Source organism: Torulaspora delbrueckii, chromosome 4 (assembly GCF_000243375.1).
Source record: "Torulaspora delbrueckii CBS 1146 chromosome 4, complete genome".
In the NCBI taxonomy this organism is placed as follows: Eukaryota; Fungi; Ascomycota; class Saccharomycetes; order Saccharomycetales; family Saccharomycetaceae; genus Torulaspora; species Torulaspora delbrueckii.
In genome coordinates, this window is record NC_016504.1 from 911,700 (window position 1) to 937,097 (window position 25,398).

Genomic DNA, 25,398 nt, shown 5'->3' on the forward strand with positions numbered 1-25,398 from the left:
GTTAAAGCAGTTCTGAAAAATTTTAAGCGATGAGATGAGCTAAGGAAAAGACAGATTGAGCGATCCAGCACATGGTACCTCCCGTTAAGATGGCTAGAAATGGCAAGCGTAAGGCCACATTGAAGAAGAGGAGTTCTATGGTAAAAAAGACGAAGAAGGACGACATTGTAGTTGGTGCCTCGGACCTTAATTGGAAGTCGGTTGAAGTGCCAGATACTTTGGGCGATTTTGGTGGTTTTTATGGCTTGGAAGAGATCGATGGGGTGGATGTCAAGGTTGTCGATGGCAAAGTACAGTTCATTGCACATGATGAGTCAAAGGTGCAGTCTAAAGAAGAGGAATCTGACGCCGGGGATGCGGATTCAGAACTGGTTGAGTTTAAGAACCTAGACGATTTCGGCGAGGGAGAGCTGAGTGGTGCATCAAGTAGTGACGACGATGAAGAGGTGAGTGACAAAGATGAAGAAGAAAGTGAAAAGGATGACGAAGAAGCAAGTGACAAGGATGAAGATGTTGAGGAAGATGAGCTGCAATCACAGGTGTTCAACGCCGACCTTGACATCGAAGATGTCGATGTGGCAGAGTTTCCTGAATGGAACAAGCTGGGAAAACTGTCGGTCACCACTTTGCAAGGTTTAACGAAGCTCGGCTTCTCCAAGCCAACTGATATTCAAGCGAAAGCTATACCGGAAGCTATGAAGGGTGAAGACATTATGGGGAAAGCAGCTACCGGGTCAGGTAAAACTTTGGCTTATGGTATTCCAATCCTGGAAAAAATGCTCAATAATAAGGATCAAAGTAAAGCAATCGCACTAATCTTTACACCAACAAGAGAGTTGGCTCAACAAGTCACTAAGCACTTACAACAAATCGGTGAACTAATTTTGAAGAAATCACCATACGCAATAATGTCTTTGACTGGTGGTCTGTCTATTCAAAAGCAGGAACGTTTGCTGAAGTATGACGGTAGCGCCAGAGTCGTAGTTGCTACACCGGGGAGATTCTTAGAACTTATTGAAAAAAACGAAAGTTTAGTTAAGAGATTTGCCAAGATCGATACTTTGGTTCTGGACGAAGCCGATCGACTGTTGCAAGATGGTCATTTTGACGAATTTGAGAAAATTCTCAAGTACCTGGGGAACAGTAGGAAGAGTACGGACAAAAAGGAGGGCTGGCAGACAATGATCTTTTCAGCAACATTTGCCATGGACCTATTCAATAAGCTATCGACTACTTCATGGTCGAAGTTTAAAAAGGGCAAAGAAAATGCAAGCGAAATGGAAATCGTTTTGCAACATTTAATGACAAAGATTCACTTCAAATCGAAGCCAGTCATTATCGACACAGATTCTGAGCAGCGAGTTAGCTCACGGATCAAAGAATCGCTAATCGAATGTGGTCCTTTAGAGCGTGATCTGTATTGTTATTATTTCGTCACAATGTATCCCGGTACCACTCTAATATTTTGCAACTCCATCGATTCCGTTAAGAAGTTGACTGCATACTTGAATAATCTGAAAGTTCCCTCTTTCCAAATACATTCTTCAATGACTCAGAAAAACCGTTTGAGGAACCTGGAAAAGTACCAGCAACAAGCCAAGAAAAACAGCGTTCTCGACAAGTCAACTGTTTTAATAGCCAGTGATGTTGCTGCCAGAGGCCTAGACATACCAAATATTCAACATGTCATTCACTATCATCTGCCTCGTACGGCAGATGTTTATATTCATAGATCAGGAAGAACCGCTAGAGCGGAGAATGAAGGTGTTTCTGTCATGATTTGCTCTCCTGGGGAATCGATGGGACCTTTGAGAAAACTAAGAAAGTTGCTGGCCATTAAAAATGGTGAAAGTGATCAGCAAACGAAGAAGAAGAAGTGGCAGAAAACTGTTCCTCTACTGCCCATTGAGACAGATATCGTTACACAAATGAGGGAGCGTAGTAGGATAGCCAGTGAAGTGGCTGACCATGATATTGTGTCAAATTCCCTGAAGAAAGATGATAATTGGCTCAAGAAAGCTGCCGATGAATTAGAGATCGACCTTAGCTCCGATGAAGAAGATAACGATGTCATTTTAGCGAAGAATAAGAATAAAAAACTGAATAAGACAATCTCCAAGGAAAGGTTGAGAAGTCTGAAAGCCGAACTAAATGAACTACTAAAGAAGCCTTTAAGAACGGATTTAAGGAAAAGGTACCTGACTGGAGGCCTTGTCAACCTGGCTGATAACTTGGTGAAGAAGAGAGGTCATGAAACCATCATTGGCCATGATAAAGTCAATGCGTTGGACCAGCTGAAGAGTAAAAAGAGGAAGCAAAAATAAGTCTCAGACTGTTGAATGATATTCATATCAGGGTGTCAAAGTAAGTTTTTCAATAATATACAATCAGAATTTATAAAAACGCACCTTGCCAATTATTTATTTCTTTACGTTTAGATGAAGTCATAATCAGATCCAGCATCATCATCGTAGTATTCATCATCAGATTCTTCAACCAGTTGTTCGAAATTAACCTTATAACGCAAAATAGCCCCTAGACCACCGAAACCTGTAACGAACTGAGCACCTTCGGAAGATTTATCAGTGATGAATTCCAATGTAGCACCATAGTTCTTGTAGTTCTCTGCCAACCACTCAATTAGAGGTTGTTCATCTACGGTGTCCATTTCTTGCCCTGTAGCTTTGTCGATGGCCAATGTGTTGTCTTCTTTTTCCGGCTGTGCGAATTTTACTACTTCTTTGTTTTCAGCATCTTTGTAAACATATCTTATAGTCTCAAGATTTTCGAAAACGATTAGTGTCTCTACCGCACCAAGATCCAAAGCCTTTAATGTGTCCTCAATACCGTAACAGAACTTACCAGTGTCCCTGGAAATTTCGTCGAAGTAGTCCGTTAGCAACTTTTTCTCCTGTACAAACTTAACGTTCGCCAAAGTCTCAGCAGATAATTCAATTGCTTGATTGAAACCGTTTTCACCACCATAGGAGATATCGACAATTTTTATAACCTTGGAAGCCAATCTTTGGTCGAACATTTCAGATTTGGCCAGGTCGGTTTTGAAATCTGCAGAACCTGCCAAGATTAAACCCTTAACGTTAATCTTATCGTTTGTGATGAAATTTTGCACTGCAACTTCAGAAACTTTCCTCACATAGTTGTGTCTTTTCTCTTCTCTCAAACGGGCAAAACGAACGGCAGATTGACCACCTCTACCGTGCTTCTTGGGCAAATCAACTGTGAATTTATGTAAAACGTTTCTTGTGTTACCAGACAGCAAACCGAATAAGGTACCTTGACCATCCATAACAATGAAACCAAATTTATCATCGGCTTCTAGCAATTCCGATAGCACTTCAGTGTGAAATTTGTTATCACACAGATATAGAGAAGTATTGATAGGCTTGTATGGTTCAATGTCAAAAGTAACTTTCTTTTCTTTACCTTCCTCAGTGATAATATCACCACAGTACAGAACTAGACCATTTGGTGGAACTCTATTGTATAATTTCAATTTCTGTTGAGTGGATGTAATTGCAGAAAGAACAGATAAACGGTTAACTCTGGATTTGATATTAGATGCAGTACCATATTCATCAGTCAACATCTTTTGATAAAGAGCGATTTGACCCTTTGGTGGAATAACCAAGGAAATCATCGAAGTACCATTACCTCTCGCTTGTTCTAAGGACTTAATCAATTTCTTGACCTTCCAGATCTCAATATTTTTCTCAGCTTCAGTCTCCATTATTCCTAATAAAATAGAGTAGTCGTTTGACCTTCTAAGTTGAATAAATTCAACAATCAATTATAGAGTAGATGAACTATACAATGTCTAAATTTTTCACCAAACCGTATACCATTTCTGAAAATTTTTTGATGCATGAAGAAGCAAACTGAAAGACAACTACTATTTCACGTGACAAAAAGTGCACTTAGCCTTAAGATAGTCTAGTCACCAATAGCGACTGTATGAGGTCGCCTAGACCATTGTATTGAACCACTAAGGCCGTAGCGAACCCGATATATTCAAAGCTTGCGAAAAACGAAGGATAACGATGGGAAATTGAGCCATCTAAAATTTCAGACATCACTTTCGCTGAGGAAATCGTACTCGTCCCAGTTGGAAGTCTCTTGATCAGAGACAGAGTGAAGTGTTTCGTTGTCGTTAGTGACTGTAGAACTGATGACGCTATCAGAGTCGTCTTTCTCTAGCAATTGCAATGAATCCCGTCTGTTTAACAAAGGCAAATCTCCTGCGATGCCGTCCGATGCTAACCCAGTTGAATTCAAGATAAAGTGAGAGCCTGCTCTACCACTATTGGTACCTTTAAAAATGAAATTTTTCTCAGAGTCCACCAGAGCGATCTGACTCTTGGTTTCCATCGATATGTCAGAAAGAACTCCGAAATAGTTAAATTTCAACATCTTACTATTACCAGGTAAGAGCTCATGAGGTCCCATGGGCAGTTCACAGGTGACGTTGGATGCGTCAAGATTGTCATCTTCTTTGAATGTGGAATATACTAAAGTTAGACCACCTGCAACTGTGCTTGCCCCCGTATTGCGCATTTGAAAAATGATTGCCTTGTCCTTCTTCTTCAGCTCTACCTCCAGTTTGCCGGGCTTGGCCACTTCAAAACGTCGATTCTTGGCGGAGAATTCTTCACCTGATAGGATCCCTTCGATCTTCTCTTCACTTAGCTTTTCGGTCCATTTCTTGTATAATCTGAAGCCATGAACGATCTCTTCCAAGTTTTCCATTTTTGAGAACAAATCAAACAGATCCTTCCTGTCATCGGCAATATCGATAACAACTTCCTTATCGTTCCCCGAAACTTTACTAGTGACATAGCTCTCAGGCTTTACTCCACATATATTCTTAGCTGGCAAATTGAGCTTAGCCATATTATGAGTTCTCTTATGTTGAAAGTTTTCATAACCTTCACTTTCACATTTGGAACAAAGATCGAAATTGCGACAAGTCAAGCATTTGAACCTTGGGCCATGAATCTCAACAGCATCTTCCTGTTCAGTCGGATAACAACCATCGCAAACGACATATGTATGAACTACACCATCAGGCGCAGCTTTAGGCTTAGCTTGCTCCAGGACAGATAATTCCAACTTTTTGATCGAAGAAACGAGGTCAACCCATTGTTCCTCAGAAATAACCACCTTACTCTCTTGTTCCTTCGATGGTTCTGTAGTAACCGGTTCCGCATCATTATGCTTATCATAGATCAAAATCACATGAGGCTTCTTTGATTCCTTGGAAGCGATAAATTTTTCAGCTTGCTGCTCATTATCAAGTAGTATATCAGTCTCTAAAGCTTTCTTACCGTGGCATATACATCTACCCATCACTAATTTCTTCTTAAATACGTCATCGATGTTGAAATTAGATGAGATAAACTCACTTAAACTCTTACCACGATCACCTTCAAACACTTCCCCGCGAGTGCCATATACGATTCCTGCATTACCTAATGTCATTGTCCAATGATTATTGGGTAACTCCTTTTTGAATACAAAGAGTATTGGGTGGGTTGGTCTTCTATCTATGTATGATATGTGATTCCCCTAAGGGCATTTCGATAAGAATTTTTACCCGCATCGAAAAGCCTTGATTTGAAGAAAAGAACAATAATTAAATGAAAGTAATTAAATGAGAGTAATTAAATATTATGTTAACTATGCTGTAGATCAAGAAGAGCCTTCTATCTATCTCTTTGCCTTGTAATCGAAATCTGGAGGGTTGAAGAGGTACATCGCCCTACCCTTTTCGTCGTACTCGGTGAACTCATCTGTGACCAAAACGTCTTTGGTGTGTGCGTCACGAATGAGTTGCTTGGAGAGACCCATGTGGTCCTTGCAGATCCAAATGATTGGATCTTTTTCTTGAACGCTAGGGTCACTGTATGCCGAGTTCAAGAACTGTTCATCGTACTCGATAGTGGTATTGAAAATGTGAGGTAATCTCATTCTAACCGTTTCGAAAGGATAACTCTTTGCTGGAGAGAAGAAATTGATTGCTCTTTGCCTTAAAGTTCTGGTTTCAGGTATGTTGGGTGGGAAAGAGTTCTCGGCTTCAACAATAGCTGCAGGATCAGCGTAAACTTTAGCGACATCTGCATTTTCTAGTAGAGCCCCTTCAGCATTTCTGTGTTCATCCCTTGGTTCCCTTGGTCTATTCTCCAAATCCTTATAGGTTTTTTTATGGAAATTTTCATCAGGAACAAAAGTAGATTCGTTCTTTGAAGCACCACCTAGTGTTGACTTCTTGGCCACACCATTGGAGCTACCACTTTCAGTACTACTACGTCTATTCTCGTCAAAGATGTTGACTGGTTTCTCTGAAATAGATTCGGCTTGATCATTACTACCTTCGTTGGTGTTAGAATCAGTGTTTGAAAGTAAGTGAGCTCTTTTTAGTTCTGCAGAGGTTGCTGGACGAATGACACCTGAATTAGTATCTTGTTCAAAATCGTTCTTTGCCTCATCAGCAACGTCTCTAATCTCCTTGTAACCCAAATCAGCTGGATAACTGTAACCTTTTTCACCTCTAGCGTATCTGATAGCACTTATTGGGACGGCGTCAAATAATGGCATAAATCTTCTCTTATAATATAGGTGTGCCAAGACAGTAACAACAATAGCCACCACTTCTAGAACCAGTGGACCCCAGGCCTTTCCCATGATGAAAAGACCAAGTAGACAAATTTCAGCGAGATACATGGCCACAAAGATTTGGAACAGAGCACGAGGATAGTTTCTACCCTTGTTATCTGGACCAAATCCAACAACGAAGTTGAACATGTAGATGAAACTTAGATAGATGGAGCACAAACACAAGGAACTGAAGACTAAAACCAAAGGAGCGATCACGGCATAACAAATCCAAATACAAACAAGGATCTGCACTGTTGGATAGGCAACCCCCCAACTTGGTTCAGCTAATTTATTATAACGGTTCCATTTTTGTCTAGGAGTCTTGTCCAGGAATTTACCCAAAAATCTACTCAATACCAAAGGCACTACTTGAGCCAAGGCAAATGGTGGAGCTGTTAGACCCTGAAGCAAAAAGTAAGAAATGTAGAAATTCGAAGCCTTTGGAAGATTGTTAGCCAACAAAGTCATCGCACTGCTTGGTTCTCTAATGATAGCCTCAACGGTGGAAGAAGCTGAGGAAGCAGCAGTAGTAACCAAGAAGACTTGAATAACTTGGAACGCATAATACCATGACTGACAATACAATTCGGTTTCTTGTACAGTCATAGATCCACTTATCACACCTGCTTTCTTAATAACTGGTGGAACCAACGACATCAAAATGGATAGTGCCAAGGAAGGTACAATACCAGTAACTATCCCAAGGATAGGATCGGGAATATCTTGAATCCAGTGTAAGAAGAAAACTTTCTCAGATAAGAAATTAACGTTCGAGATAACACCAACCACCGTGACTGGGATGGCCCAGTAGATGATCATTAGACATAGAAAAGTGTTCGCCAAAGCTCTCTTACCGCGTCTCACTGACTTTGTAAAGGAAACATTATCCCATTTAACATCTTCAGGAGCCACACCAATGTATCTCTTACCAAAAGAAGACTTACCCATAACCGATTCTATCGATTGGAAACATTTCTGTGCTTCAAGTTGAGTGGAAAATTCCATAAAAACCGTTGGTTTAATCTCCTTTTGATCCCATTCCCTTTGTTCCTGATGAATCTTTTCGTTTAATTCTGCAATGTGATCCTGCGAGTAATGAATCAAATCAACTTTCTCCGACATCAACGGTAACTTGATCTTACCTAACCGCTGCTTTGGTCTCTTATTTGTTGGAACATACGTTTCAAGCATATCCTGTGCTTCAGACCCATTGTGGTACAAATCATCTAGTTTGCCCTTCTTTTGCGCTTTCAAATTCATTTTCACCGCTTTGTTCACCAACTTATTCAAAGTGCCCTCATACTTAGCAGCAGTCTTGGCCCGATCCTTACAATAGTCCTGCAATTGCTTATGATCTGCAGCAAAGACGATCTTCGAAGCACGAGGGAAACGTCTTTCCATCTCACCAGGGTGAGAGAAAGTATCATTTAACTCTGTCACAATCACCGTCCTAGAAGACAACAATCCATCATAAAGCGGACTTGTCTGTACCGCATGTCTCACCACGACGTAGTAATACAATTCCTTGTAAATAACATAAAGCAACAATCCAAAAAAAATCCACGACAAAAAAACATGAGCATAAAACCGATTGTGGTTCGTAACGTTCGCAAACGACAGCAATTCAAAACCTTCATACCCACGACCATTAGTAGCATTCACCGGCAATAGGATAGGGAACAGCAAAAAGCAGGTGATCAGAGACAATGACGCCGTGATCCCAACGTACCGCAGCAAAAAGTATCCATCAATACTAGCATGCTGCATCAAAAAAGAGTGAGGTTTACCCAACAAATAAGGGATCCAGCCAAAAGTACTGTCGGGCACTGAATCTGCTCTTTCCTCCTCCTTAACAGTCTGAACATCAGTCAGCGAACGCGGCTCATAAACACGTCTGTACTTGGGACGAAGAAAACTAAACACTGTGATGAGCACCAGTCCAACCAGCCCAAAGAAAATAAATGACGAAACAAACGCAGAAGTTGAAGAACTACCTTCCTCAGCCATCTTCGCGATCTATCTTTTGTTACTGCTTGTTTACTCCCAGTTAACAGGGAAAAAAATCTAGCCGCCTCCAAAGACGCAGTCCCTTATATACTCCCCTCAGCGCGGCGCGCCCTTTGCGATGCTCCCTTGACGTAGCCATGACAGAGTCAATATGGCTGAGCTTTTTTTGCGGTTGAGAAACTTCCATACATCAACAGGCGATTGTCCGAATACTCCAAGGTCGTCGGACAATCTGGGGAATCTGTGAATCTGGCCAACTTTGTCCGGGTCAGCCAGTGTTCTTTGGACAACTTCCGGCTTCCTCTATTGGATGGGCTTCCACTTTTTCCAGCAGCCTGTTTTCAAGAACCCCCACGCGACGCTCGTATGTTTTTCCGGTTGCCAGGTGGCTGGAATTGAACAGGTTTCTGGCTTCTAATAACTGTGGTCTTACTTACTCTATCATCAATTGACGATGAGCCGGTGGTGCGAGACATATCTCGTATGGTTTCGCAAGTTTATGGTCAGATATTGAAATGATGCAATAGCACACCATGGTATCAATTTTACTAGGGTGATTATTGAAAAATTAATTTAATTTCCAATGGTATAAATTAGGCTGTAAAAATTGATTTATTCGATGAATTAAAATCATATTCAAGATATCAAGATCAATTGATTCTACAACAAACAACTAAGAAATAATAATGTCTGCTCCAACTATCCCAGAAACCCAAAAGGGTGTTATCTTTTACGAGAACAACGGTACTTTGGAATACAAAGATATCCCAGTTCCAAAGCCAGCTCCAAATGAGCTTTTGATTAACGTCAAGTACTCTGGTGTTTGTCACACCGATTTGCACGCCTGGAAGGGTGACTGGCCATTGCCAGTTAAGCTACCTTTAGTCGGTGGTCACGAAGGTGCTGGTGTTGTTGTTGCTCTAGGTTCTAACGTTAAGAACTGGAAGGTCGGTGACTACGCCGGTATCAAATGGTTGAACGGTTGTTGTATGTCTTGTGAAGATTGTGAATTGGGTAACGAATCCAACTGTCCACAAGCTGACTTGTCTGGTTACACCCACGACGGTTCTTTCCAACAATACGCTACCACTGATGCTGTTCAAGCTGCCAAGATCTCTCCAGGTACCGATTTGGCTGAAGTTGCTCCAGTTCTATGTGCTGGTCTCACTGTTTACAAGGCTTTGAAGTCTGCTGAGTTGGAAGCCGGTCAATGGGTTGCCATTTCCGGTGCTTGTGGTGGTCTAGGTTCTCTAGCTGTCCAATACGCTAAGGCTATGGGTTACAGAGTCTTGGGTATTGACGGTGGTGACGAAAAGGCTAAGATGTTCAAGGAATTGGGTGGTGAATACTTCATTGATTTCACCAAGTGTAAGGACATCATTGGCGAAGTCGTCAAGGCTACCAACGGTGGTGCCCACGGTGTCATCAACGTCTCTGTCTCCGAAGCTGCCATCTCTGCTTCCACTCGTTACGCCAGAGCCAACGGTACCGTTGTCTTGGTCGGTCTACCAGCCGGTGCTTACTGTAAGTCCGAAGTCTTCAACCAGGTCGTCAAGTCCATCAAAATCGTCGGTTCTTACGTCGGTAACAGAGCTGACACCAGAGAAGCTTTGGACTTCTTCAACAGAGGTTTGGTCAAGGCCCCAATCAAGGTTGTCGGTCTATCCACTTTGCCTGAAATCTATGATAAGATGATCAAGGGCCAAATCTTTGGTAGATACGTTGTTGACACTTACAAATAGGTCAACTGTATCCCGTTACCGGTACCATAGTTTTGTTTCCAAAGTTAGTATAGTTGCTCGATCATGATTGATGATAAATATGAATATTTGATTATTTGTGAAAGAATCTTTATAAAATAACTCTTTGATTCTACCTATTTTATATTCTTTCAATTATTTATTTAACCCGTAGGGTTCTTACCCATGAGGTACAATCATGCCTCGCGCTTAAATTCCTATACTACTTGCAAGGTTAAAGCGGCTATTACGAGTAACTTCAAGGTTATCATCAACCCTGGATCAACGTGAAGTCCAGCCATAGTCAATCACTGTCGTTGGTAGCGTCATTGAATCGACTTGTGAAGCTGCCATCTCCGGCTTCGTATCCTGTGCGCACAAATTTTTCAATAAAACTGAATAGTTAAGTTAAACTACTTAAGAACACTAGTTTAAATCAAGGCGATCGTGGGTCTACAATGCTCATTAGACGATTGTTGGGTGGTTTCTCTCGTCCCTCGGTGAGACAATTCTCCGTTGGTCCATTTTTGAAGCAACAGGAACAACAACAAATTGCAAAATTTCCCAATAGAACTATCCCAAAATTGGCTACTTTCTACTCGGCAAATCCCCTTCATGAGAACCATGTTGATCGTTTGGAGAGTCTGCTTAGGAAATACGTGAAGTTGCCCGTTCTTTCCGCAGCTCAACAACAAGAACAAAGACCAGCTTGGATTTCCTTTGATGAATACGCACTATTTGGTGGGGGTAGTCGATTGAAACCAATCCAGTATCAGGAGTTACTTACGTTACTGAATAAATTACATGGCATAGATCCTCAATTGACAAATGATGAGATTAAATCAGAATTAGCACAATTTTACAAAAAGACAAAGATACAATCTGTTCAAAATTCTTTGAAAGAGTTGGATGAGTTTGGTAGAAGTATAGCTATCGGTAGAAGAAAGACTTCTGTGGCTAAAGTTCAAGTCGTTAGGGGTATCGGAGAAATCCTAGTGAATGGTCGTCAATTGAACGATTATTTCGTCAAATTGAAGGATCGTGAATCTATTCTGTATCCTCTACAAGTCCTAGACGCTGCTGGGAAATACAACATCTTCGCCACAACATCTGGTGGAGGAGCTACGGGACAGGCTGAGGCTATCATGCTGGCAGTTGCTAAGGCACTTGTAACTTTCAACCCTCTATTAAAGCCTAGATTACGCAAGGCAGGCGTCATTACAAGAGATTACAGACATGTCGAAAGAAAGAAACCTGGTAAGAAGAAGGCAAGAAAGATGCCAACATGGGTCAAGAGATAGCCATTTTTATCTAACTACGATAAATATCCTTGTAAATACCTTCACGTCGACCGTAATGTTTCCTGCAATCCGGGAGTCTTGCGTAGCAACAACATCATGTCCTCTGCAGTTATCGTATCTCTACCAGCATGCCGCGCAAAGGCTTCTAGGTCCTTCCCCATCTCAATTAATTGCATATAACACAGTTCAACTAGCGCATTTGTAAAGGCCGGTGTGCAGGTGGTATCAAACGGGGTTTCTTCATTAATCTGTCTCTCAATACAATACCACAACTTTCCCTTCAACTGAGAAAGGATCTTTTCCTTCTCAACAGTCTTGGCATCATTGCTCATCCTTGAAGCCACTTAGCTGGGCTCATTAGCTGTTCCTATACTCTTTCTCATCTTTCGTTAAATGCCAAGACCTCGCGTTTAACCAAGCACTCAAATCTGTTCGAGCAAGTGAACAAGTTTCACGAGAAACATAAAATCCTCCAATTTGATCACTTCTCTCCATAAAGTTCCTCAATTTCATTCATTGAGTAACTCGTTGAAGAGTCTGGCCATAATACTGTCACTTCTAAGCATAGTGTACCGGGAAGGGTGCAAGTCTGGCAAGGATGGATGAACTTACGATCAGTTATGGGCTGCTGGCGCCTCAGGCTAGAGCCTCACAGGATTTGCATATATTGCCTATTACCAAGATACTGTATCCTGAGGGACAAGATGGTTATTTTCTGACTTGTAGTCGGGATGGATCAGTTATCAAGCATAGATTTGATGCTTCAGGCGCTACTACTAGAAGGAACAGAATGCAGGCACATAGTGACTGGGTTACTGATATCATACAGGTGAGTCGTAACAAATTTATTACGGTAAGCCACGACTTTTCGATTGTGCTACTCACATTGCATGACGGTTCGGATACTTGGGAAACCAAGATAATAGGAGATCATGAAGATTACATAAAATGTGTGGTACATGTACCCTCTGATGATGATGACTTTCTCTTTGCCACTGGTGGTCTCGATAAGAAGACTAAAGTTTGGAGATTAGAGAATGACGAGGCCACACTGACTCACGAATTCCTCAATGTTACCAAAAGTGATGACACTGGTTCAATCTATGCGATGGCTGCAATGCCGCCAAGTTCTGAAAGAGATTTTGATCTTGTCGCTGGCGATTGTAACGGTGACTTAATATTTTACTCTGTTAAGAGTCGCCGTGAGGTTCAGAGAATCAGCAGAGCTCATGAGTCAAACATCAAAGTGGTAAAAATTGTGAATAATTCAACGAGACTCATCAGTTCCTGTTCCGACGGTCTGATACATGTATGGAACTTGACCCCTGGGTATGGGGAAGTGAAGAACACTTCCCATTGCAAGTTGAGTGGATCAATATGGGGTATTTACGGTAATTATCTGAGTATGCTATTCGTGGCTGACTCAAAAGGTAACATTAACAAAGTTGATCTCTCGACCGCTGGAAATCCTATTGTCTCTCCCGTTTACAGCTCGGAAAACTCCTTGGAAGATAGCAGTCAAGATGTCAGGATCAGACATGGGGGAATTCTAGATCTGATGTCTTTGTCGGACGACGTAATTGTGTTCTCAAAATCAACAGACTCGAATCTGTATCGACTAAACATTCGCACGAGTGAGTTAGCGATAAGTAGAGGTGGATTTGCATTAACTAAGAGCTCGCTTTTGACAAACAGGCGTCATGTCATTACAGAAAATACCAAGGGAGAGATACAAAGATGGGATATAGTAATTTGCGAACTTTTGGACACGTTTGATGTCTCACAGGGAAATTTTGACGAAGTGGTAGCGAAGTACACTTCTAAAGAAATTTTGTCTCATTGGTGCAGTGTGTCGGTTAAAGTTGGGATGCTATTCATCAAGCTCAACCCCCGCATACTAAATACCGAAATTTACGGTACTGCACTGAAAGACTACAAAGTCTTGAACGATGTGGAAGTGAATACGGATGAACGTTATAATCTGGGCAAAATTGTGGTCAATTCGCTCTTTAACGAATTTGTATCATATGAGATGCAACAAGACAAGGCTTTCAGAAAGCAATTGACTGCAAGAAGGAAGGATGTAAGCAAAGAATCCACGGCCTCTCCCCAAGAGCTGACTCTCAATTTCGGCGAACCTAAAGGTAAAGATAAGAGGAGAAAATCTGCTTTTTACCGATTTAGCTCGACGACTCCAAACCTCGATGCCAGCACTACTTCTATGTCGGCGCCCAATACACCATTTTACGCAAGTGAGGTTCCGGCCCTACCAAAGGATGAGCAACCTTTATTGCCGCCGTCAGCGTTGTCAGCTGGAGAGAAGCCAACCGCTGATGGAGCAGATTTTGCAAATACCCTGCCACTGAAAGGAAGCGAGGGGCGTACTTTGAGCTCTGGATCCTTGATAAGTAGAAAGTTGAAGCTACTCAGGTCACACTCACGTACTGGTACGGGTACCAGTACGCCACTCGAGCCCCACGCAATTGTAAGCTCAGACGTGGAAGACTCGGCCGCCGAGGAAGAAAATTACGCAGAGCGTGTCGAATGGAATCAAGCCTTCAACGGCGATAACTTTGCACCGCAGCAGATGGCCGATCTTTTATATGCCAAGCTCAAACCAATAGCTTCAAGCGATGAGGCTCCAGGCAGCATGAATTCAGAAAAAAAATCTACTTCAGCTCCAACATCAGCTCCTAACTCTATGGCTGACTTTATCAAAGCATTACGTGAAGGCTACAAGCAAGCATACAACGCTAACTCATCATCACTGAAATTACTAACGAGAAGGCTGCCTGAAACAAAGATCGTCAGAGATCCCTCATCGCCAATCATTCGCATAAAAACCGGCGTTTTACTCGTCGTGCACAGCTGGAGCAAGACATCCTGTGGTGGTAGAGTACTTTTCACCACCTACCTACCAGCGGCACGAAACCTTGATGACGATAGCGGTTCCATCTTGCAAGAGAGTGAAGAAGATGGTGACAGCAACGAAGACGACGAAAAATTACACAAGTTTGATCTTGTGGACAATGAATATGGAAACGCAATGAATAGAAGGGAAATATTCGAGCAATTGGAGAAAAATTTACCATTCTGGTTTGCCAAATGTCTCTTCTGTGACAATGTAACTGGCAAGAAGCAACCCAAGCTCAATTTTATCATAGAACCCTGGCAAGATCACGATCCCCCAGCTACGGCACCAGCTCAACCTCAACAACAACACCACAGACTCAAATTCGGAAGACTCAAATCCACCGAAACAATACCCCGTTCAACTGAGCTTCCTAAAATTTCCGAAGCAAACGTAAAGCTTGTTGCTCCTGGAATGATCAAAGTTAAGAAGATAAAGGTTTACATCGTGGACAGATTCGAGACCAAGTCTCCAGAAATGAAGGCCAAGATAGATCCAAGCGAATGGATGGAGCTACTATGCAAGGGTCAAGTTTTGGATAATGACATGACTTTAAGCACCGTTCGAACTCTTTACTGGAAGTCCCAAGGCGAGATTATTTTTCAATACAGAAGGAAAATGGTAAGTTCATCATCCACTACAAGTGATAACAGTAATTCAACATCAAAGGACCTCTAGATAATTCATCATAAATCATCATTAACCATCATTATACATCCTATAAATCTTGCACACACTTTAAAGCCTGTTTGGGTTCATCGTTGTCGGCGATTTGTCACTGTGACAAAATTTTGGTAAAAAATAATGAAAAAATTGGCCATCAAGTTGAACTCATCTTGAACAACATCCAAATTATAAATCAGGATTTAATCTCTTGGTGTCAATTTAGCATTTCCTGAGCGGTGTAGTAGTTTGCCATCGAGTTGTAATATAATGGACCAAGAAAATGAAAGAAATATCTCCAGACTTTGGAGAACGTTTAGGACTATGAAAGAGATGGTCAAGGACAGAGGATACTTCATTGCTCAAGAGGAAATAGAGCTCTCGCTCGAGGATTTTAAAGTGAAATACTGTGACTCTATGGGAAGACCACAAAGAAAGATGATGTCCTTCCAATCTAACCCAACCGAGGAATCGATAACGAAATTTCCCAACTTAGGATCGTTGTGGGTGGAATTCTGCGATGAACCTACTGTCGGTGTCAAGACTATGAAGACTTTTGTTATACATATCCAGGAGAAAAATTTCCAAACAGGTATCTTCGTTTATCAAAACAATATCACTCCAAGTGCCATGAAATTGGTTCCATCAATACCTCCAGCTACCATTGAGACTTTCCATGAAGCTTCTCTTGTGGTCAACATCACTCATCATGAGTTGGTGCCCAAACACATAAAGCTAAGCGAAGAGGAAAAGAAGGAACTGTTGAAAAGATATAGACTAAAAGAATCACAACTACCTAGAATCCAAAGAGCCGACCCAGTGGCACTTTATTTGGGGCTTAAGAGAGGTGAAGTTGTTAAAATCATCAGAAATAGTGAAACTGCCGGTCGTTATGCCAGTTATAGAATCTGCATGTGAACCGTTGAATTAGGTGTATTTAATACATGTACATTAAACAAAATTGTCATTCCCACTGTTGCATAACATAGCAGACATTACAGCGTCTGTTGTGCCTCTCCACCAATTGACTTCCCGAAGCTGTATTGAATGAGAAGGGCTGACTTCCACACCGGCTTCGCCAAGAAACGTTGATCCTATGGTTATGATAAGACTGTCGACTAAATCACCTCTTAGTAATAGCTCATTGATGACAACAGCTCCACCTTCTACCATTACTGAATGTATATTGAATTCATGATATAGCTTTTCTAGCAAAGTCCGCCAATCGACCTTTAACGAATCGTTGTAAGGACAGACTAGGTAAGTGACGTGTTCTTCCTTAACGCTAGGCTCTTCGGATACTACGACAATTGGGGCCTGACCCTGGTTGTTCAAAAAAAGTTCTTGTATCTTGGATCCTTCAAACTTCCATCTTTGTTGCCCATTGAGCACAATTGGCCTTGGTGAATGTTCATAGCATCGTGTTCCGCCATATTTGCAATTGAGGCCGGGATCATCTGCCAATGCTGTACCACTGCCTACTAGTATCCCATCGTGGTGGTATCTCAGGTAATGCGTCATGGTTTTGGTCTCCGGGTGGGATATTGTAGTCCGGAGGCCATGGCCCTTAGAGATCCTCGAATCAAGCGATTGAGCGTACGTTAGCGTAACAAATGGTCGTCCATAACTCCCGTCCACTCGCTGAGGAAGATAGGGCTCTAAAAACTTTGGTATATCACCCTTTAACGGTAATAATGACATCTTTTGTCGTTTTGTTAATCGTTGAGATTTTTCACACAATGCGATGCCTTTAATATTACACTACTTAAATTGTAGTTAAATGCAAGAATATTCTGAGTCTTCCTTCGAATTACCTGGTGATCCGTTCAATGCAGCGAACTGTGTGCCTTGAGCCCTTGAAGGTTTCCATTTGCGACTTGGATTTGCTTTAGAATCATCTTTTCAGCTCTCGACTCTCGAGAAGCAACTCCATCGACCTTGATATCCTGGGCATCACTAAATTTGAGCTTGTTGGCCTCATACTCCTCAACTTCCAATTGCCTGGCCACCATGGCATCCCGATGCCGCTTTCGTCTCAATTCCTGTCGTTTGAGCCATTCCTGTTTCTCATGTTCGGGATCAACATAATCATTATCATCTAATAGCATCGCTCGTCCTAGCATATCGTCTGTTCTATATTCACTCTTCATTTGAAGCTCAAGCTCTTCTCGGGCCTTGATCGCTCGATTCTCATGCTGTATCTTTTCCATTACAGTTCCTCGTTTCCTAGATTCTCTTTCCTGCGAGTCATCATCACTTGCGTGCTTCCTCTTCCCACTTCGCAGAAACAAAGGTCTTTCAAATTGTACTACACCCTCATCTTCACTGCTACTGCTCTCAGAATTGTCAACATCACTACTTTCCTCATTTTCACTTTTATCATTCTCTTGCTCCTCATCTCTATCAACTACCACTTCCTGAGGGTCATCTATCTCATGTTCTTCCCCATCTGAGCTCTTTGGTGAGTCGGAACCGCTTTCATTGCCATTAGCATCTCTCTTGAAATGCCTTATTGCCATAGCTCGAAAGTCTTTCTTGTGTTCAGTTATTTTAAATGTAGTTTGATTCAGCACAGAACTTTATACATCATAATGGGAAACAAAACATAAAATTTTAAATACGATATAATTGAAGCTTTAAGAATACCAACTTCAACGATCACGTCAGCTGTTGTAACAGGTCAACTTCTCTAATAGTTCATAATAAGTGTCTTAATCAATTGGAAGAATCCGTCAAACGAAGATTGTTGGGACAATGAGCGAGATCCACCCTCAACCTCTTTGGGTAAAGCATCTTGCAAGTTTACCTCATGACATGGATACGACTCGTCATCTCTCAAGTCCTGATGGTAAACATTCCCAGAGATATTGCCGATGAATGACCTGTCACCAAAGCCACCAACGAAATAAACGGACTGTACCTCGAATTCGAACCACCTGGTATCGTGAACGTGCGATTCATGGTCATCTGGCAGCCAGTGACGGGCATCAGGATGTCTTATTAGGAAGTGACCGGCCAAACGTTTGGCATTTTCATGAGATAGATGCAACTCTCTCAATTTGCCAAAGAAAATACCCCTAGGCTTACCCATAATACCATCGAAATGGCCCATTTTTGGCTTCTCTATAGTCACAGAGATAGTTCCGTTATTATGCCAGTTCTTATAGGAGGTACTCATTTTGCTCAATAGTAAGATGGGATCACCATTGTTAGATAAACCTTCCACGTCACTACAGGTATCTGAAGCCACGTAATACTCGGCCATTGAGATTGGAATATCGTCAGATCTTAATGAATTGAAATGTAAGCTCGATTGTAAATTAACCATCCTCCTGGCCAAAATTGCAGCCCGTTTCTCACTGTGAGCAGTAACGACTACCATCAGCAGCGTGAGCATCTGCAAAATAAAGGGACTGCTGACCATAATGTTAGCGGTTATAGAATTGAAAGTACAGTTTTTTGTCTGCGATTCTCTTGATGAAATTGAGTATCTTTTAGTAATACTATCCCTTAAAGCGCATCGCTTTTTTATCACTAATAAAGCCAATTAATCACCACTGGTAAGTGAAGAAAGAAATCCAATTCACCAGTCCACTGAGGTGCAGTTTGAAGATGCTAATGTTATTTCTTCAGTCAATTTTGATTTTGGCCCAACTGGGCCTAGCAAAGCAAGAGAAGAAGCATGTTGAATTGGTGATGTCGCTTGATCAGTACTACGACACAGCGAATAATAATGATTCATACACGATGGTTGAGTACACTACCAGTTGGTGTCATCATTGTAAGAAGCTTGCCCCTAATTTTGTGGAATTGATGCAGTCTTATGAGGAAGATGCAACTGAACCGAAGGTGAACTTTCTCGAAGTCAATTGTGAAATATTTGGCTCTACTATATGTAGTGGGTTCCCTGGGTTTCCAATGATCCATCTGATTCAACCCCGTAACAAGCCACTAGCATTGCCTTCCACAAAGTCATCCGAGCCACTATGGCGGAAAGTTGTGAACTATCTAACAAGCAAATACAAGGATCCAAGGTGGCAATTGGATTCAGAGAGAGTCATTGAGTATAATGGAAGCAGGGATGCAAAAGCTATGAGGGCTTTTATTGAAGCTGTAAGAGGTAAGGATAAACGTTTGAATCTAGTAGACAAGGTCTCGGATTCGGATTACGATTGCAGTTCTGAAAAACAGCAGAATTTGCAAAAACTCTGCGAGGATGGCAAGAAATATCTGGAGAGCACTCTGTCAGGTTTCACTAGTACACAACTGGCAAAGGAACGTTTGAAATTAGAAAATATTCTTCAAAATAACGACGAAGCCAAAGATAGTGAAGGGTACAACACCATTAGGTTCAAATTAGAACTCTTAAATCGTCTGCTGATAAACCAAGATATACACGACGAGCTGTAAACTATGTATTACATTTTGTAAATCACCAAGATTGATACTTTTGAATGCATCTGACTTTCTCAGGCCATGGCAACTTAGGTTGGTGAGGTATAATCATCCCATTGACTATATATGGAACGTTGTTGGGTGTGACGCGACCCAACCAGATGAGAACATTTGGATCTCTAAGGAAAACTTGAACGTTGGCAGCGAATTTATGACCACCGACATGATTCACAAAGACCACGTTAACACCACCGGCTGTGCGGTCAGATATATCTCGATAGAGGTTCGATTTTTGCAAACGTAGATCGAATGATTTCTTCAAATAAGGTGCCACTATACCGCATCTCTTGTCCCTTGTAGCATGCGAACAGAGGAGAACAAACGCTTTTTCACCAGCATCCGACAAATTCGAGTATTCATTCAACAATTTGCTTCTATCTTGCTTCTTGTCCAACAGTTTGGGAACCAGATCACTCAAAGTTTCATCAACTTTGTCGCTTTTTAAATCGTTAATCCAAATAAAGTGTGGCAATACCAAGACGTTGTTCTTAGTACCACGCATCACTTCAATGTCCATGATATCCTTCGCCAGCGATGATACAGCACATGTTAACGACTTTCCTTCATCACTATGGTTCTCGCACCACTTATATATCCCATATTGCACAGTCTTCTTGTCTTCCAAGCATGCATCATGCTCCCAATCAGTCTGCGAAGTAGGCACAACGAAATGAATCCTCGGAGCCCTCGATGATCCATACAACGGAGTCTCATGGTCAATCTTTAATTTTCCAAATGCCCTTTCGCCCTTTTCCAACTCAGCATCTTCATCCCCGTTGCACTCTCCACCACATGAGGACTCATCGCAGATCTCTACCACTTCACCAATGTCTTTTGTAGCTTCAGCATTCACAGAATCCTTCTTACCTTTGAACAGTCCCAGCAATCCCATGATATCTTGAAGTCCTCTATCGACCGTTGGTCATCCTACAAGTGGTTTATATTCCTGATTGTTCCTCTTCATCTATAACCATTTAAGCTTATGGGAGGTATCTCCGTTTATTTCCGCACCCGAAGAGTAGAACTCAACAACTTCAATAGCCTATTGATGGTCAATTACAGCTCCTAATAGGCCTTAGATCAACTTGGTGTGCCCTTGTTACACTCTAGTAGAACCGATCGGCTCTTTAATTACTTTGCGAGATCGTTAGGCATTCAAGAAGGTTAAAAAAAGGCAGAAAAACGGTGTACAAGGGCCCAATTGCATTATCATACAGTATTTGAACAAGTACAAGATTGCCAGACAGTTGGTGTGTTAAGGCTTTGTATGGTTCAAAGTAAGCTCTTCTATAAGTAGTCTTCGTTCGTTACCCGATTTTTTATGCTGAGAAGCATAGAAGGAATTCAAAGAATACTGTCAATAATACTCGTTTGTAAAGGTTACAGAAGGTTTGTGAAAGCATTTCCATGGTCAATTGAGCTTTAGGCCGGGTCTGTGGCATGAATGGTTTGAATCTGTTTTTAAAGAAGGATGGATCTGCCTTACAAGACCAGTTTTGGGCTGAGAACGTTGTGCCGACGTCGAGTGGTACCGGGAACACAGGTGTTCGTACCAATGGTCAAACGCATAATGGATATCATTTGAACAGCTGTCCTCAACAAGGGCCTGTGCGGTCTCAGGCGGCTGGATACGCAAGTGTACCGTATAATCAACTACAGCAGGGCGCGATGCAATACTCACCGATGCCCTTACCACCCTCTATCATGGCTCATAGTGGCGCTGTCATGATAGGATCGGGTAGTAGTAATCCTTCAAGTCCTCAGCAGTCGAAGAAACGGGTTGCTAGGGCGTGCGATCATTGTAGGAGAAGAAAGATCAAGTGTGATCCAGTCAATCCGCAGACGAACAAGTGTAGTAACTGTACAAAGTATGATGCTAATTGCACTTTCAGAGTGCGTGATGATGTAGAGAAAAGGAAGAGAGCGAATGAGGCGATAGATGGGTCGGGAGGAGTCTCCGAGGATTTGAACATCTTAGGGTTTGCTCCCACGCCTGGGATGGGACAAAATGGAGATGAGTATCATGCAGGCAATATGGAAAGATTCGAATCGATGCCTTTTGTTCCTAAATGCAACGAGCGAAAAGCAGACCTGTCCGGTAAGGTGGAAAAGCTTGATAAGAAAGTGTCTGTTATTGCTGATAATCTGACCAAAATGAGGTGGATGCTAGAAAGACTAGTCCAGGGCAATGAGGTAATCAGCCAGCCTGACAACCGATTGAAATCGAAACCAAAGCAATACTCCACAACTCTACTGACACCACGGATATTGAATTGGGCAGATAAGAAGTTACAAACTCACCAGACGGAAAATTCAATAATAGCTCCAATTAGAGAACTTTTGACGACAACCACGAAGTGGCATCTTCTGCAAATGAAGGCTGTGACAGATTTCTCGGTGCCCTTTTTCAAAGATGGGAAGTACTGTTTACATCCAATACCACCGAGAATTCAGGCTAAACGTATTGTTGAATCTTTCAGATCTGCTATGTTGGTCGCATCCGCCCCGGCAATAATTATGGCAGACTATTACTCCTCACTAATTGATGAATACTACACATCAGAGTGCCTATCCTACGCGGAGTTATTACTGGTAAACGCTAGCATCTGCTTCAGTGCCTCAAGGATGAGCGTTATGAACTCTAGTGATTCCTATCGTCTCAGAAAAGACAGATACGATCCCAGTAAAGAAGAACTTCGTAAGATTGAGCACGATACCTTGCTGAATGCTATTTATTACTACAATCGAGTGTCAGTTGGAGGACCTAGTGTGACCGGGGTACAAGGACTGCTATTGCTAAGTGTTTATTTACAAGAAACACTGGATACTGAACTTGCGTATGCAACACACTCAACTGCCGTAAGGTTCGCTGTCGATTTAGGCTTGAATCAAATATCGTCATACGTTAATTTGACTATGGAGGAGGAAGTCCTGAGAAGAAGCTTATGGTGGCTTTGCTGCAATTGTGATAAAGTGTTCGCTGTTTTCTTGTCGCGCCTCACCTTGATTAAAGATCAGGACATGGATATGCTTTCAGATGAAAATTATTTCGAGTTTGCTAAGAGGACTCTTGAGCTGAAAAAACCTAAGTTCAAGGACGAAATCAGAAAGCTGCCCAATTTAGAAAGCTGCTTGAGTTATATGGTTGATTTTTGTGATTTTTTGCCTATGCATATGTCCTATTTCATTTTAAAGCTTATAAGATTTGAGGAAAAGATAATCGAGAATTGTTTTACTGTCAGAAGTACTGTAAATTGTTCATTTGATAATACTATCGATAGGGTATTAGTTTTACGTGAAGATCTGGATAACTGGGCTAAAACATTGCATCCGTCAATGCAATTGAGCAGCTACAAAAATTACATCTCTTTACTATATGTTCGAGATGGAGTAGACAATCCAGCCCTTACATTTGAGACCGCTTGTTCCCGTGTACTTCGAAGCCACTTTCGCTGCATGCATGCAAGAATTGTGCTAAGCATGTTTGCAGTGGCTTTTATTGTCGATAATGCCGCACAATCCATAGGATCTCGTCACCAAATCACCAGCATTCATCGATTGTTTGTTGACGATCAGGTGGAGTACTGTGTGCAAATGTTGAAACTTTTTCAGATGGTGGATTATGAGAGGCATCTCTATAATGCGCTACTGTTCTCACTATTAACAGGTGTCTTCACGCTTATCCTCTACGCCATAAAGAATATCGACGATGAACCGAATGAACGAATGACTGAAATTATTCAACTTTTAATAGCGACGCACTCTCACTTGGTGGGAGATAATGCCGAGTACTTGGTCTCTGATAATTACAAATGGAATACGTCAGTATTCTTTTACACAATACTACTAACCAGACTACTTCAGAGCTACAATGCCCGCCACTCACGGAACAAAAAGCCTGCTTTTAAGCTTGGGATCTATGATGGTATGCTAGAAAAAATAATGCGCCATGCGGATAAGCTCAAGAATGATTCCATCGATCGTATGGTCTCTTATATGAGAGATTTCAATTTAACTGAGGATCAGAGTAAAGTCAATTTTGTAGAACCCAGTTCGCACTTCTTTCCCCTTTCGCAAAATTCAGTTCCGGGCATTAGAGATTCCACACTAAGATTTTTCAGGTCTTCAGAACCTTTTGAGATCTTACCTACACCTAGTAGAGGGCACAAGAATTTGGATGAGCAGGTCCATCAGGAAGAATCTTTATTTCGTACTGAGGGCTTGAGTTTGTCAGAGTATTCTGACACATTTAACCCCGAAGCATTCGCCGAAGAACTCATAGGACCTGATACCATCTTTTCCACGGTTGATGTTTCTGGCCAGAACTATGAAGAATTGCAGGACTCATTCTACCCTTACGCGTTGTTTTATGATAGAGATACAAGGTTTTCACACGTTTTAGCTGACCGACTAGGCCAACCACGCGGTTAAGCACTAATAGTTGTTACAGGACGTTTCTTGACCAATATGTATTATATAATGGAAAATTATTTTCTCCCATGGGGGCATTCATTTACAAACTCATCTAATCCCTTAAATCTTAGGGCCAGTACCGCTGAAACCTGGGACTGCTGCGTTCCATTTCTCATTAATAAATCTCTTTGGTTCAGTGCGTCCCAAATCTTTCAATTTATCGAGGTCATCCTTACTCAAGGGTACAAACTCAATGTTAGAGGCAATTCTCACGGAGTTAATTGACCTAGGGACAACGGTGTTACCTTGTCTGATATGGAAAGAGGTCAAAATATCATTTTCAGAAGCCTTGTACTTCTGGCTCATCTCCTTGATCAATGGGTGCTTCACCATTGGGGCACCATGGGACCCTAGTGGCGAGTAAGCAGTCAGTTTAATATCATTATCATGGCAAAATTCGTTCAATTCAAATTGGGGCAAACGTGGATGCATTTCAACTTGGTTTAAAACTGGCTTGACAGGGCATTCCTTCAGAACCCTTTTCAAATACTCAACAGGGAAGTTAGAAACACCGATGGCCCTTACACGGTTATCTTTAGGGTTGGAATATATGCGCTCCATCTGCTTGTATGTGTCTAGCCAGTCAGCTTTTTCATTGAAATCTGGACTACCATCGGCCTTCTCAGGGTTTCTGGCCAGACCGTTGATACCATGAGGGTCTTCTCTCCTGTTGTAACATAGTGGCCAGTGTTGCAACCACAAGTCAATGTAATCAACACCTAGACTCTTCAAAGACTCTTGCAGAGATCTTTCGGCGTCGTCCCAAAGCACAGGCCACACTTTACTGGTTATGAACAAATCCTCTCTCTTAATGGCACCTTCCTCAATTAATTCCTTGATTGCTTCACCGACAAATGGTTCGGATCCATAGGCCCATGCAGTGTCTATATTTCTGTAACCAGCCTTAACTGCAGCCTTGACAGCCTGTTTAGTTTCTGCAAGCTTCTCTGGAGGATTGGCAGTCCCCAGCCCAATGGCAGGCATCCTTACGCCATTGTTCAATAAAAATGAAATTTCAGTACTCTTTGGGTGCAACATTTCTAAATGGTCAATTGATTCCTCCAATTTAGTTAGTTGGTCAGTAATGCTGTGTCTTAAACCAAATATATCTTGAGAACTATTGGAGGCGAATACATTCTCATTTTATAGTTATCGCTATCAAAAAGCTTTATTCTCC

At 41.8% G+C, this 25,398-nt stretch overlaps 16 protein-coding genes across 16 annotated transcripts; 7 read left to right on the plus strand and 9 right to left on the minus strand.

The window, feature by feature from the left end:
- Window positions 1-71: 71 nt before the first annotated feature.
- MAK5 (ATP-dependent RNA helicase) lies at window positions 72-2,324 on the plus strand (the record flags this gene model as incomplete). The annotated part of the gene is made up of 1 exon (XM_003681248.1): window positions 72-2,324. The coding sequence occupies one exon, from the start codon at window positions 72-74 to the stop codon at window positions 2,322-2,324; it is 2,253 nt and encodes a 750-aa protein (XP_003681296.1).
- A 110-nt stretch (window positions 2,325-2,434) lies between these two features.
- SUP45 (translation termination factor eRF1) lies at window positions 2,435-3,748 on the minus strand (the record flags this gene model as incomplete). The annotated part of the gene is made up of 1 exon (XM_003681249.1): window positions 2,435-3,748. One exon carries the CDS (start codon window positions 3,746-3,748, stop codon window positions 2,435-2,437), a length of 1,314 nt encoding a protein of 437 aa, XP_003681297.1.
- A 335-nt stretch (window positions 3,749-4,083) lies between these two features.
- Window positions 4,084-5,496, minus strand: TDEL0D05030 (uncharacterized protein; the record flags this gene model as incomplete). The annotated part of the gene is made up of 1 exon (XM_003681250.1): window positions 4,084-5,496. One exon carries the CDS (start codon window positions 5,494-5,496, stop codon window positions 4,084-4,086), a length of 1,413 nt encoding a protein of 470 aa, XP_003681298.1.
- Window positions 5,497-5,724: 228 nt separating this feature from the next.
- On the minus strand, window positions 5,725-8,679 carry PHM7 (Phm7p; the record flags this gene model as incomplete). The annotated part of the gene is made up of 1 exon (XM_003681251.1): window positions 5,725-8,679. The coding sequence occupies one exon, from the start codon at window positions 8,677-8,679 to the stop codon at window positions 5,725-5,727; it is 2,955 nt and encodes a 984-aa protein (XP_003681299.1).
- A 686-nt stretch (window positions 8,680-9,365) lies between these two features.
- Window positions 9,366-10,421, plus strand: TDEL0D05050 (zinc-dependent alcohol dehydrogenase; the record flags this gene model as incomplete). The annotated part of the gene is made up of 1 exon (XM_003681252.1): window positions 9,366-10,421. One exon carries the CDS (start codon window positions 9,366-9,368, stop codon window positions 10,419-10,421), a length of 1,056 nt encoding a protein of 351 aa, XP_003681300.1.
- Window positions 10,422-10,876: 455 nt separating this feature from the next.
- On the plus strand, window positions 10,877-11,719 carry MRPS9 (mitochondrial 37S ribosomal protein uS9m; the record flags this gene model as incomplete). The annotated part of the gene is made up of 1 exon (XM_003681253.1): window positions 10,877-11,719. One exon carries the CDS (start codon window positions 10,877-10,879, stop codon window positions 11,717-11,719), a length of 843 nt encoding a protein of 280 aa, XP_003681301.1.
- A 41-nt stretch (window positions 11,720-11,760) lies between these two features.
- On the minus strand, window positions 11,761-12,051 carry MHF1 (Mhf1p; the record flags this gene model as incomplete). Its single annotated transcript, XM_003681254.1, has 1 exon — window positions 11,761-12,051. The coding sequence occupies one exon, from the start codon at window positions 12,049-12,051 to the stop codon at window positions 11,761-11,763; it is 291 nt and encodes a 96-aa protein (XP_003681302.1).
- A 266-nt stretch (window positions 12,052-12,317) lies between these two features.
- On the plus strand, window positions 12,318-15,308 carry DUF1 (Duf1p; the record flags this gene model as incomplete). Its single annotated transcript, XM_003681255.1, has 1 exon — window positions 12,318-15,308. The coding sequence occupies one exon, from the start codon at window positions 12,318-12,320 to the stop codon at window positions 15,306-15,308; it is 2,991 nt and encodes a 996-aa protein (XP_003681303.1).
- A 255-nt stretch (window positions 15,309-15,563) lies between these two features.
- RPB5 (DNA-directed RNA polymerase core subunit RPB5) lies at window positions 15,564-16,211 on the plus strand (the record flags this gene model as incomplete). The annotated part of the gene is made up of 1 exon (XM_003681256.1): window positions 15,564-16,211. The coding sequence occupies one exon, from the start codon at window positions 15,564-15,566 to the stop codon at window positions 16,209-16,211; it is 648 nt and encodes a 215-aa protein (XP_003681304.1).
- Window positions 16,212-16,244: 33 nt separating this feature from the next.
- On the minus strand, window positions 16,245-16,994 carry RIB7 (2,5-diamino-6-(ribosylamino)-4(3H)-pyrimidinone 5'-phosphate reductase; the record flags this gene model as incomplete). Its single annotated transcript, XM_003681257.1, has 1 exon — window positions 16,245-16,994. The coding sequence occupies one exon, from the start codon at window positions 16,992-16,994 to the stop codon at window positions 16,245-16,247; it is 750 nt and encodes a 249-aa protein (XP_003681305.1).
- Window positions 16,995-17,119: 125 nt separating this feature from the next.
- On the minus strand, window positions 17,120-17,812 carry SPP381 (U4/U6-U5 snRNP complex subunit SPP381; the record flags this gene model as incomplete). The annotated part of the gene is made up of 1 exon (XM_003681258.1): window positions 17,120-17,812. The coding sequence occupies one exon, from the start codon at window positions 17,810-17,812 to the stop codon at window positions 17,120-17,122; it is 693 nt and encodes a 230-aa protein (XP_003681306.1).
- Window positions 17,813-17,982: 170 nt separating this feature from the next.
- Window positions 17,983-18,717, minus strand: TDEL0D05120 (uncharacterized protein; the record flags this gene model as incomplete). Its single annotated transcript, XM_003681259.1, has 1 exon — window positions 17,983-18,717. One exon carries the CDS (start codon window positions 18,715-18,717, stop codon window positions 17,983-17,985), a length of 735 nt encoding a protein of 244 aa, XP_003681307.1.
- Window positions 18,718-18,905: 188 nt separating this feature from the next.
- MPD2 (protein disulfide isomerase MPD2) lies at window positions 18,906-19,703 on the plus strand (the record flags this gene model as incomplete). The annotated part of the gene is made up of 1 exon (XM_003681260.1): window positions 18,906-19,703. The coding sequence occupies one exon, from the start codon at window positions 18,906-18,908 to the stop codon at window positions 19,701-19,703; it is 798 nt and encodes a 265-aa protein (XP_003681308.1).
- Window positions 19,704-19,725: 22 nt separating this feature from the next.
- On the minus strand, window positions 19,726-20,640 carry APD1 (Apd1p; the record flags this gene model as incomplete). Its single annotated transcript, XM_003681261.1, has 1 exon — window positions 19,726-20,640. One exon carries the CDS (start codon window positions 20,638-20,640, stop codon window positions 19,726-19,728), a length of 915 nt encoding a protein of 304 aa, XP_003681309.1.
- Window positions 20,641-21,188: 548 nt separating this feature from the next.
- On the plus strand, window positions 21,189-24,179 carry TDEL0D05150 (uncharacterized protein; the record flags this gene model as incomplete). The annotated part of the gene is made up of 1 exon (XM_003681262.1): window positions 21,189-24,179. One exon carries the CDS (start codon window positions 21,189-21,191, stop codon window positions 24,177-24,179), a length of 2,991 nt encoding a protein of 996 aa, XP_003681310.1.
- Window positions 24,180-24,281: 102 nt separating this feature from the next.
- ARA1 (D-arabinose 1-dehydrogenase (NAD(P)(+)) ARA1) lies at window positions 24,282-25,259 on the minus strand (the record flags this gene model as incomplete). Its single annotated transcript, XM_003681263.1, has 1 exon — window positions 24,282-25,259. One exon carries the CDS (start codon window positions 25,257-25,259, stop codon window positions 24,282-24,284), a length of 978 nt encoding a protein of 325 aa, XP_003681311.1.
- Window positions 25,260-25,398: the final 139 nt, after the last annotated feature.